This window comes from Penicillium cataractarum (genome assembly GCF_028827025.1).
Source record: "Penicillium cataractarum strain IBT 29864 chromosome Unknown utg000007l, whole genome shotgun sequence".
NCBI lineage: Eukaryota > Fungi > Ascomycota > Eurotiomycetes > Eurotiales > Aspergillaceae > Penicillium > Penicillium cataractarum.
Genome location: NW_026622743.1, coordinates 2,001,626 through 2,013,639, shown reverse-complemented (window position 1 = coordinate 2,013,639; position 12,014 = coordinate 2,001,626). Strand labels below are relative to the sequence as shown.

At 49.0% G+C, this 12,014-nt stretch overlaps 4 protein-coding genes across 4 annotated transcripts; 2 read left to right on the top strand and 2 right to left on the bottom strand.

Moving 5' to 3' along the window:
- Nucleotides 1–1,128: 1,128 nt before the first annotated feature.
- Nucleotides 1,129–2,392, top strand: N7496_008364 (SGNH/GDSL hydrolase family protein; the record flags this gene model as incomplete). Its single annotated transcript, XM_056701283.1, has 4 exons — nt 1,129–1,241; nt 1,315–1,447; nt 1,521–1,660; nt 1,759–2,392. The coding sequence occupies 4 exons, from the start codon at nt 1,129–1,131 to the stop codon at nt 2,390–2,392; spliced, it is 1,020 nt and encodes a 339-aa protein (XP_056553346.1).
- Nucleotides 2,393–2,887: 495 nt separating this feature from the next.
- N7496_008363 (DEAD-box ATP-dependent RNA helicase DBP2) lies at nt 2,888–5,548 on the bottom strand (the record flags this gene model as incomplete). Its single annotated transcript, XM_056701282.1, has 6 exons — nt 2,888–3,102; nt 3,167–3,295; nt 3,852–3,959; nt 4,025–4,993; nt 5,051–5,235; nt 5,505–5,548. 6 exons carry the CDS (start codon nt 5,546–5,548, stop codon nt 2,888–2,890), a joined length of 1,650 nt encoding a protein of 549 aa, XP_056553345.1.
- A 624-nt stretch (nt 5,549–6,172) lies between these two features.
- On the bottom strand, nt 6,173–8,256 carry N7496_008362 (uncharacterized protein; the record flags this gene model as incomplete). The annotated part of the gene is made up of 9 exons (XM_056701281.1): nt 6,173–6,300; nt 6,361–6,576; nt 6,646–6,754; nt 6,805–6,870; nt 6,933–7,083; nt 7,146–7,696; nt 7,753–7,835; nt 7,892–8,073; nt 8,204–8,256. The coding sequence occupies 9 exons, from the start codon at nt 8,254–8,256 to the stop codon at nt 6,173–6,175; spliced, it is 1,539 nt and encodes a 512-aa protein (XP_056553344.1).
- A 1,896-nt stretch (nt 8,257–10,152) lies between these two features.
- On the top strand, nt 10,153–12,013 carry N7496_008361 (serine hydrolase domain-containing protein; the record flags this gene model as incomplete). The annotated part of the gene is made up of 4 exons (XM_056701280.1): nt 10,153–10,693; nt 10,744–10,857; nt 10,914–11,178; nt 11,233–12,013. The coding sequence occupies 4 exons, from the start codon at nt 10,153–10,155 to the stop codon at nt 12,011–12,013; spliced, it is 1,701 nt and encodes a 566-aa protein (XP_056553343.1).
- Nucleotide 12,014: the final 1 nt, after the last annotated feature.

Here is a 12,014-nt window from a genome sequence, read left to right as displayed (position 1 = left end):
GATCTCAATAGATTGTTAGGCGTCAAGTCATCTTCCATGTAAACCCCATATGTTCATGACTCGTGACGCTAGCAAAAAAGCGAACCCATGTCAGCAACGAGGATCTTCCTCAGAAAAAGCAATAGCCATGTCCCCCACAGTATCCCTCTTGGCGTGCTCTCGTTTTTTGCATAGGGCACGATGCTGTGAAACCTACTAAGAAGTTCGAATCCACCCCTAGCAAGCTCAGCCTCACAGTGGGCCGATTAAGCATAAACGTCGACGGATAGGTAGCCCACGAACTAAGATCTTGATGATCTCATATGAAGTACTAGACTATTTTACGGGCCACCTGAAACCCTAGTACGGAATAATGTTGACAGATCGAGCGATCTTGACGCTTAAGCCAAGTGAGGTTAGAAAATTACCATCGGAGCTGATACCCAGGAGAAATATATATCGTGACATCCAATGAAGTAAGGTAGTGCCGAAATATGAGTGATCAGATTACCTGACTATTCTACCCAATAAGCCAAGTGAGGTTAGAAAACCATTGGAGCTAGCCGTGGTGATACCCCGGGAAAAAAATATATCGTGACGTCCAATGAATGAAGGTAAGGCCGAAAAATGAGTGATCAGATTATCTGACTGCTCTACCTCATAAGCCAAGACATTTTCTTTCTCCAAAAAATAAGACTTACTGCTTGCATTGCAAAAGCAAGCGTATTAGGCTAAATTTCTATTCTAATACGCTCACACGTCATTCTTCAAGCCGTTTCCACTACAACGTCTGCCGGACTATCATCACCCGATGGATGAGAACGACCTACACTACATTACTAGGCATTCCTCCACCGCCTCTTCAAGACTCTCAAATGGACATTTATCCTTAAGCTTTGATGTACTATGGGCCACGGAAAAAATTCTTCCGTCTTCGTATACAATTACCCCGGACTTGCAAACAATTGCGGGGTTAGAACATCGAAGATCCATTCATCCGGAGATGGATGCACAAGTATGCATTGAAGCATCGAAGCAAGGGCAGGTGAAGCTGTGTGTATAAAAGCGAACGATTGAGAATATCCCTTGGCGTTCGCAATCAGAAAATATCTTCTCAAATTCAATATTGGCTCTTATTCAATTGGCAACATGCTTTGGTCTTCAGAACTTATCTTAACCCTCCTCCCTTTCGCTGCGTTCAATGTGGCATCTCCAACACCGAGATCAAGGGATAAATTTGACTGGTCGTCAAAAAAGGCACTGTGAGTAGCTACCTGTCCTTGATCACTACCTTGTATCCAGCGCCCAAGAGTATGCCCATAACATCCATTACAGAATTGCGTTCGGAGACTCTTATACCTACGTCCAAGGGACCCATGGACACCAGAACTACAGTTTCATCGCCGATCAACTTAACTTTTCATACGATGCAGAAACCCTACTGTCAAACAAGATCGTGCAAAACCAAGTCAGTACCTACCATCTATACCGATTACCGTATATCATCCTCAAAGCATGTCAATATCTGACCAAGTATCCAGACTGCAACGGCAGAGGGAGGCCCCAACTGGGTTGAATACCTCACAAAGTGCGGTCTCAAGCCAGGCCTGACATCGCCAAAGACTTGCTCAAAGCAGCTCTGGGACTTTGCGTTTGCAGGAGCAGACATTTCGACAGAATAGTACGCATACCACCCAGATCCTACCAGATCCTACCATACCCTACCACGTCTTCAAAACATTGAACTTATTGAAAGACATACTAACACTTCTCCTCTAGCACCCCTCTGCACCACAACTACACAGTCTCCCTGGTCAACCAAATCAGCCAGTTCAAATCCTACGGCGCCCCAGTCCTCCAAACCTTCCTAAAACCCTCCAAATCCCTAATCGCAGTCTGGATCGGCATCAACGACGTCGGCGATAGCTCCAAATACGCCGTAAACTTCCCAACCTTCTACAACAACCTTACCAGCACACTATTCTCCTCCGTAGACAAACTCTACGATCTAGGCTACAGATCCTACCTATTCATGAACCTGCCACCACTAGACCGCACGCCCGGAAATCAGGCGACGACCACGCCACATCCCAATGCGACGCAGGTGGCCTGGTACAACGATGCACTTGCGTCCAAGGCAGAGCAGTTTGGGAAGGAGAAGGGGGATGTTGAGGTGCGAGTGTTCGATGCGCATTCGCGGTTGAGTGCGATGTTGGATGACCCGGCCAAGTATGGGATCGTGAATACGACCAACTTCTGCGCTGGATATGACCAGCCGGATATTGATACTAATTACAAGGCTTATGGATGCCCTACGCCGCTGGACACGTACTTCTGGTTTAACTCGGGCCATATGACGAGCCATGTACATAGCATCTTGGCCGCGGAGCTGGAGGACTGGTTGAAGGAGTAGGGAGATAGAGTGAAGGCCAGGCAATGACTACAGGTCTACAAGGACAATACAGGCTCCTTTCTACAGAGCCAATGTTGGGGTATTGGGAGGCAAAGTAACAATGACGAAATATTCCATTATGCTCATACAATCTGCACTAACACATCGGCGAACTCGCCAATAGAATAATCGGGAGACAAGAAAAGAGAAGAAGACACTTTTGTAATCAAGATGTATGAATTGGGCTTGGAAGATCCAAGCTGTAGAACTCTGCTGAGAACTGTAAACGAAGATCCAGGAGGAGCTCGTCGGCAGAGCAGAAAATCGAGACTGATAGGAATCATGTAAAGCTGTCTATGACATAAAAGAGTAACGCCGTCCGGTCCGAATTACGCAGGGAAAACGAGGTGAAGCAAGAACATAAAGGAAGTCTACCAGGGACGCAGGAGAGCGCCAGTTCCGATGGACCGCACGGGAGTGGCACGGGAATCGAGGGGGCATCTCTTTTTTTTTTGTTTACCAACGACGGGCACCACCGAGGGGAGCAGCGTTGGAGGCAGTGAAGCCGCCGCCACCACGGCCACGGCCACCCCAACCACCACGGCCACGACCACCCCAGCGGCCGCCACCGCCGCCACCACCGCTGTAGCGGACCATCTCGGCGAGACGGGGGTCAATCTGTTGCTTGGCCTCGGTGAGAATGGTGACCAAGTCACGAGCCTGCTTAGAGTCTGTAGTAGAGAGGAAACGGTTAGATATCTTGGAAAGTAACGGGGTTCGATACAAGAAACTCACTTTCAGTGGTGAAGAAGGTAATGGCGGTACCCTTGGCACCAGCACGGCCAGTACGACCAATACGGTGGACATAGTCCTCAGAGTTGTTGGGGTAGTCATAGTTCAGGACATGGGTAATGTCGCGCACATCTTTTCAAATACAGTTGGGTTAGCAAAACGAGCCATTAGTTGGGGTAAAGCAATTGTGGCCAGAGGAAGGCCCCTTTTTTTCACAGTCGTGCAGGACGTGGATGCATCATCACTGCTCTCTGATCGGAGCTTTTTTGGAAGAAAGTCACCGGGGAAGCAAGTCCATGAGGTGGCGGTAAAATCGTGGTCCTAAGAGAAACCTTGGAAATGCAGCTTTTTTTTTGAAACAGATCAAGAACAACGCTGAGAGAAATGGACTCCAACTCGCTTACGAGTTTCAACAACAAAGGAGTCGGAGAGATCCTGTCAGACCTGCTTTCTGAGACACTGCACTGTGAGTCCAAGGTCCTCTCTGGTCAAGAGAAACCATTTGAGATGACCCGACGTTCCGCCTGGACGAAGTCGTGTTTATACCAACATGCTTCGGGAGAGAGTTGAGCACCGTGCCATTGTGTTCTTCAACATCAACACGGGTAAGTGGTTTCAAGGGCCCCATCAGGGGGGATCACAATAGGGGAGGGAGGGGAGGGGGAAGGGGGTTGCAATTTGTTCATACCGATACCACGGGAAGCCACATCGGTGGCCACCATGATGGGGCTCTTGCCCTGCTTGAATTCGTTCAGGACCCAGTCACGCTCTTGCTGCTGCTTGTCACCGTGAATGGCTGTAATAGAGTATGTTAGTACAAATCAAATAGTCTTGAAGATCGAAAAAAAAGAGAAGACATACAGAGCGCGGGCCATCCGTCCTGGCGGAGGAAGCGAGTAATCTCGTCAGCGATACGCTTGGTACCAGTGAAGATGATAATCTTGTTGGAGCGGTCCTCCATGATCTTCTCCATGTGCTTGATCATGCGGTCACGCTTCTCGAAGTCCGAGACAACCTCGACGATTTGAGTAATGCGGTGGTTAGCGGAAAGGTCCATGGAGCCAACGTTGACCTGGATGTAGTCGTTCAAGAAGTCCTTAGCCAACTGACGGACCTCCTTGGGCCAAGTGGCAGACCACATGCAGGTCTGACGGTCAGGACGAATCTGGCCAATGATCTTGCGGATTTGGGGCTCGAAACCCATGTCGAGCATACGGTCAGCCTCGTCGAGAACCAGGTAGGTAACACGACGGAGGTTGGTGCGGCCAGCCTCCAGCATGTCGATCAGACGACCGGGGGTGGCAATGCAGACCTCAACACCGCGGGACAGGTCACGAATTTGGGGACCCTTGGGGACACCACCGTAGACACAGGTGTTGCGAATACGGGAGGACTTGCCGAACTTGCTGATCTCAGCCTGAATCTGGACAGCCAGCTCACGAGTAGGAGCCAGAATGAGGACGATGGGACCGTCACCGGGGGCCAAGAGAGGCTGGGCGTTGATGTGAACAATAGCGGGGAGACAGTAAGACAGAGTCTTTCCGGAACCGGTCTCAGCAATACCGACGACATCACGACCGGAGAGAGCCATAGGCCAACCCTGAGACTGAATAGCAGTGGGGCGCTCGAAGCCCTGGGCCTTGACCTCGGAGAGAACGTAGGCAGGGAAGCCAGCCTCATCGAAGGTCTCGACGGGGCGAGGAATGCCACGGCCCTGGACGGTCATCTCGTGCTTCTTACGGAAAGCCTCAACATCGGCATCGGAGCGGGCAGAGACATCGGCGTGCTCCTTGTAGAAGGACTTCTCGAACTTGGGCAGAGTGTTCAGGTCTAGAAAATCATTGTTAGTATTGGACACCAATCTCGGTTCAACGCGGAAAAACTCACCCCAGTCCTGAGTCTTGAGACCAGCGCCCAAGTTGGACATGCGGTCACCGCCACCACCGCCGCCGCCATAACCACCACCTCCGTAACCACCGCCGCGGCCACCACCGTAACCACCGCCGCCGCCGTAACCGCCACCGTTGGAGTAGCCACCGCCGTTAGAGTAGCCGTTGTCACCACCGCGGGAGCTGTATAGGCAGAAGATGTTAGTATGGGACTCAGATTGATGGTAAGTGATGAAAAAAAATCTGCATAGACAAGGGGACGTGGATGTGGGCGTGGCAAGGCTGAGACTCGTGAATTCTGAGCCCAACAGCGACTGAAAAAGATCGCAGAGGTCTCGAGAATAGATGAGGCTTATCCTACGAGTCCCCATCTCACAGGGATACACGAAAGCAAGGCACAAAGGGCTGTGAATGCGATTTTTGCAGAGTCCGCTAAAAGCAAAACAACTTACCGATAGGAGTCGCCTCCGCGGGAGTTTCCACCACCGTAAGACATGATGGAGATGTGTGTTTTGGTGTGTTTTTTGAGGGGGTGAGAGGGTATCAAGAGGAGGGATGTCGAAGGAAAAGAAGAGGGAAGAGAGAGGAGGATGGGTTGATGATAACGGTGAGTTCTCGGAGAACTTAAGGATCAAAAAAAAGTAGTCGCCAGGGGAGCGGCAAAAAAAAGCAGGAGGCGAAAAAAAAAACGTTACCACTTTCGGTTTAGCGTACATATGAGGCACGTGACTTACCATGTATTTGTATGAAATAATACACGTGACTGTGACTGTAATTTACACGTGACTTTGTATCTAGCCATGCACGTGACATAGCCAATCATCAAGTATGTGTTTGGAGGTACCATAATACTGGTGGCTCTGCACGTGATTTGGGACGCCTTTCTATATCACATGACTACAGACACTGTTTTAGAGGTGACAATACGGAGTACACATGATGGATCTAGCCGGTTTTTTGCGGGTCGTAACAAAGTTTTCTTTGTTAGACTTTTCAAGATCGGGCGGATGCCGGATACCCCGATGGAAGGAATGTGGAAAAGCAAAATTGGAAAAAAAAAATTCTCTGCGCTAAATCTGATTCGATGGTTTCCAAGGGTTTCAACGGCTATTTGATCCTTTCACATCTTCTGGTCGCTAAGCCCCATGTCCCAGAACCTGATTTCCAGTTCCGTAGCCCGGATGAAGATCCGGATTAACTCCTCCAGTCGACTGGGCGATACCATTTGTACATGGTCCTCCAACAAAGCTATTGCAAAAAATATTGTTAGTCAGATAAGTTTAGTAGATCGAACGTGAATCTTCTTACCTGATCCGAGGCGAACAGCTTCTGTGTAGTCGTCTGCGACATAGTTCTCAATCCACTTCCAATACTGGTTGCCATCCCGAAGAGTATTTTTGTCAGAGTGCAAACGCCTAGCGATAGCACCGTAACCGATCAAACAGGGAGCTAGAGCCATCTGGAGGGCAAGCCAGTCCTCCGATTGGCCAATATCGAGAATGTATCGGCTGTATGCAGTGCAAGCTATTCACGAAATAAGCATGGTCAGAAAAGCTATGCAAATAACCGCCGGGAGAAACACAGAGTCCTTACCAATCGTCTCTGGAGAAGCTTCCATCTCCTGCTTTGAAAGACCAAACGAAGAGCAGTAATCCAGGTGGAGGGACATCTCTCGCTTGATGTGCAAGACAATTTGGGCAGACTGGAACAAGTTAGTTGGATGGATACGTGATGCTTAAATAGTATACGAACTGCTGCTATTGAGTCGATTTCTGAGGACTTGTACGCGGCCAGAGCATTGCTGCGGGCAAATTGAACCTGTGTAGTTTTATTCGTCAATGTTGTGAATTGATTCGCATAGCTCGGATAGGAAGTCTCACCAGGTAGAGATAATCTTGTACAAGATATTCCTTGAATCGCTCCAAAGGGAGTGTACCTTGCCCCATACCTTCAACAAAGTCATGTTTGGTAAACTTTTCCCAGGCGCATTGAACGTCTGGACGATCCATGATGTACTCGAGGAAGCGACCACTGCAAAGGCAATCAGTTAATCTTTTTCGACATCGGGCAAGGAATGGGAAGTCTTGTCTTACGGTGCAAAAGGCATAGTATAGATCGAGTGGAAGTGGTTAATGGGGCCACTTCCCTTGCCCAAGTCCACGCTGGTCTTGATACCCACCTCAACGTACCGCACAGCACTGCGAACGGCTCGCACCATGTTCTTACCCATGGCTAGGTTGGCAGAGATTGCCGAAGCAAGTGAGCAGCCGGTTCCATGTGTGTTTTTGGATACCAGATAGTCTGTCTCAAACAACGTCGTTGTCGATGTCTCGCTGTCGTATAGGACATCGATCACAGTAGTCGACTCTTCTGGGGTTTGTGCGACCTTGTGGTCCTTTGTAAGAGGAAGATGCCCTCCTTTCAGAAGGACTGCCCTCGGGCCTAGGGAGCAGATTCGCTTGGCCAAGTCAATCAATTCACTAATGTCTGCAGGCTCAGGAGCCTCGGACCCAGAGTCTTTGATGAGAAGCTGAGCTTCGGGAATATTGGGAGTCAGAACGGTAGTCATAGGGAGCAATTTCAGTCGGAGTCGCTCAATAGCTTTCTCCGGAAGCAGTTGCGATCCGCTGGTTGAAACCATCACCTATAATCATATGAGTATGGTTGAAATTGAATAACTCGGGTTTATTTGTTACTCACCGGGTCAAGCACAATGGCGGGAACTTTGTGGGCTTGCAATGTCTCGGCGATGACATCAATTGTCTCCGCAGACGAGAGCATTCCTTAGAAAAAGTTAGCAAAGAGCCGGGAATATCAAAAGAAGCTTGATCTGACTGACCCAATTTCACTACGTCCGCGCCAACATCTTCCAGTCCCGCATTGATCTGCTTTCTTACGAATTCCGATGGGACGACAAAAATGTCCTGTACGCCCAACGTGTTCTGCGCAGTCAACCCCGTAGTAGCTGTCAGAGCATAGCAGCCATGTGCAGCCAAGACCCTTTGGTCTGCCTCCAGTCCACTATATCCGAAATTAGCATCTCTCAGGTGACCTTTCGAGGAGTGTATAAGTTTGAACAGGTAGGGAAGGTCTTGCGGTGATGTGTCCAGTGTATACTGGAGAGCAATGACTGCTAGGAAGGCGAACTTACGCGCCACCAGAGCTGTCGGAGCCTGCGATGACTAGGACCCGCTTGACAGACATGATTGAAAGAGCCAATCGGGCAAGAAGCTGGATTGGTTGAAGGGTGAAGGTCAAGAGGGTGGTGGGGGATTGGCGGGCAAAAATGCGATAAGACCGATAAGCCGAGATCGGTCGACTGCACGTTGTGCTTCTTGGTTTTTTTTTTCCTGCGGTCGGATCCTCGCGCTTAGAGGTGGAAACCTTAGCAATAACGCTCGCCATAAGTGCTCTTCTTGCATTCATGTTATATGTACGGAATAGATACTGTATAATAATTCTAATTCAGGCGGCCAATTATTGTTGGAGGCGTACATGTGTCCAATTAGCTCAGGTATTTCCATGATGGTTTCTTTACATCACGACGTCACCTTAACCCAGCCAACGTGGTGCTCTATTATTGACTTATAGGTGGTAACAGTTTAATATTAGTTGATTCAAAACCCCCTAGCTACTAATGGGCTTACTACCGTGATATGACGCTTTGAAGTCTGTCATGTACTAAGCCAATATGAAGTTCTTCATATGCTTACGGAGAAATTTTGGTTGCATTCGATTTCATCTGCGTAAATGATTCCCCAACTTACTATATCGCTCATGAGGGCCAGGCCTAGGTGTGATTGGAGGTATAGCTACCTTATGCACGAAGGCTTATGTCGGCTGTACTTCCGTTGATGAGCACGGTCTGTCATCCCCCCCAAGCCACGATCACTCTCCAAGACTGATCACATTGCATATCCGCCATCGCTACTCCTGTACCTTGATCCCAGCAACGTAGCGTCAGCAAATGATCACATGGATCTATAAATTACGCGTACCCGCATGTCCATCTAAGCTTCTCGTGAACCCTGACACGCTCTGCGATCGAGTGCGCCGCAGCCGGGAGGGAGGCCGATAAGGTTTACACCTAGACCAGATCTCAACTCTTGATGCCTTCGTTGAGGCCAGACCACAGAGATCTTGCTACGATAATAATCACTATTGTCAGTCCGTTTGAGAGTACACTCGGCAAAAGTTGCACATGAATTAGGTGGCAATCTCAGAAGACAAAAGAGCGAGATTCGGGCTAGACAGGGATCGAAAATTGACTGACAAGGTATGAAGCAATAAAAAGGCCTATCACAATATGGTTGGTGCGCGTGGACTGGAGTAATTGGCACGCCTGATCATAAAAACAATTTAGTATATGCAGCTAGGGCCCCAACTAGCACAAACTTATTTTCTTTGTTTGAGCGGGGTCTCGAGGCCTGTGCAACGGGTCAACAGGGGTTCGCATTCTGGTTCTCGAAAACCACAGAAGGTTTTTATTATAGACACGGATATTTAAGCACTAAAAGATAAAAGAACTATGGCATTTACTTGACCGGCGCTATCTGTGATCTTTAGCTTGAGATCTACGGTTTGTGCTACACAATATTTCCGAAAATGGAAATGAGCCGCCACGGCTAGACAAACGAGGTTAGCTAAATAGTATCTGTAACCATAGCGAGCGACTAGAGGCGATGATCCCGGTTGGGTTAATTGGGCCCAGAAGGATTTAGAGGCCCTCGCCAATGCGCTCCCTAAAAACCGGAAGCCGAATGATGATACTAGCGACATTATGGCTTGGATGATCGTTCATGCCCACCCACGAGGACGGCCCACAAACCAGATCTGGGCAAAGAAGCCTCCCATCTATGATTAGTGCTCGCATTGATACACCTTCTACTGGAAGCCCGTGCACGATAGAGACAGGGTATTTATGTAGCCCGAAGCCTATGAATTGTAACTTTTACTCAGAGTAGGTTGAATAGGTTTGCTATTAATTGGCTTGTCCTATTCCGGTAGTTTCTAACTAACTACTGCGGTTCCCCCAGCGTAGCCACCTATGAGCACCTTGCCTTCACACGCCTTCGCCCACGACCTATGGTCCATCTCAGAATGCCACTCCATAAGCTGCTACTGTTGTTACTCCTTCACATTGCTGTGATAGATGCAATTCACCTTTGCCCTCTCCAAGGACCTATTTGGCCTGCTCCCACGGGTCTCTCCAACGACGCCACAGTCCAATCAGCACTGAAGAACATCACCAAGACCATCCAGAATGCTAGTGATGCTGGAAATTTCTCTGGTGCTTCCTTGTCATTGGAGATCTTTGATACAAGTAGTTCAAATGCATTGCTCACATACGCTCACACGGCCAAGGAAATTAATACCACCCTCGGCGTGAGCAAGGTGGACGAGAACACCGTTTTCCGCATCGGAAGCACCTCCAAAATGTTTCCTATGCTTCTCCTCCTCATCCAGGGCGGCTTTAGTCCCCTGCAAGACCCAATCTCAAAGTATATCCCCGAGCTCAAAGCGGCTGCTGATGATCTTTTGGGGAATTCAACAAAGAGAAACAATGGGATTGACTATACCAGGTGGAATGAGATCACAGTTGGGGAACTAGCGAGTCATTTGGCTGGTATAGCTAGAGATTGTAAGTCATTCGTTATCCCTATGCCTACTATTCATTTTAACCCCTCTTAGATGGTGTTCTCGACCTCACTGAGCAGGCCTCGTTGCTTCAGTCATTGGGATTTCCTGCTCTTCCACCTGCACAGATTCCGCCCTGTGGTGTGCCAAATCCGTGTAGTAGAAAGCGTTAGTAGCTGACACTTCCTGAAATACGTACCGGCTACTAATCGATACTCCGCTAGAATTCTTTGATGGGATGCTACAATCTCATCCTATTGTTCCAACATCATCTACACCCATCTACTCCAATGCAGCTTTCCAGGTCCTTGGATACGTGGTGGAAGCCCTCGCGAACGGCAAAGACTTTGAAAAGGTCATGAAAGAGAAAATTACAAAGCCGCTGAACATGGCACACACTTTCTATACTACCCCGAATTCATCTCTTGGTGTGATTCCTAGCTACCAGGGTGAATACTGGTGGGACTTTGATATTGGCGAAGAGGCACCGTAAGTAACATCTACCACCTACTAATTCTATTCATCAAACTCACTTTTCGATAGTGCTGGCGGTATTTTCTCCTCTGCAAAGGATATGTCTACTTTTGGTCGGGCCATTCTCAACAGCACTCTTCTCCCTCAATCAACAACGAGACGGTGGTTGAAGCCTCTCGCCCACACTTCGTCCATTGACTACGCTGTCGGAGCGCCTTGGGAGATTCTTTCATTCGGCAATGAGCGCCCGATCGATCTATACACCAAGTCTGGAGATATTGGCACATATTCCTGTGTGCTGTCTCTAGACCCCGATCACAGCGCTGGCTTTGTGCTTCTTGGTGCTGGAAATAATACCCATGTATCTCTTGCTCTCGCATCCGATCTCGTCTCACAGAGCCTGCTACCTGCACTTGAACAAGCTGCCAAGAATCAGGCGCATGCCCGTTTCGCAGGAAAGTATGCCTTGGGTACCGGGAATTCCTCCATTACCATCACCACAGACGACGGACCCGCTCTAGTCGTTACGAGCTGGGTGAATAACGGCACAAACATGTTCCCGAGCTACATGGCTTTGAGTGGAATTACTGATCCCTCTATGCTTAGTATCCGGCTGTATCCCACGGGTCTTGAGAGCCCTGGACAGCTTTCTTTCCGAGCTGTGATCCCGCCCCCACTGCCATCTGGCATTGGACCATTCAGCTCTTCCTGCATTTCCTGGGTGACCGTGGACGGAAGTGTGTATGGTAATGTGGGGATCGATGAGTTTGTGTTCAACTTGGATGGGAAAGGCAATGCAGTTAGCGTCTCTCCGAGAGTGCTGCGAACCGTTCTGCCGAAGACCAAATAGT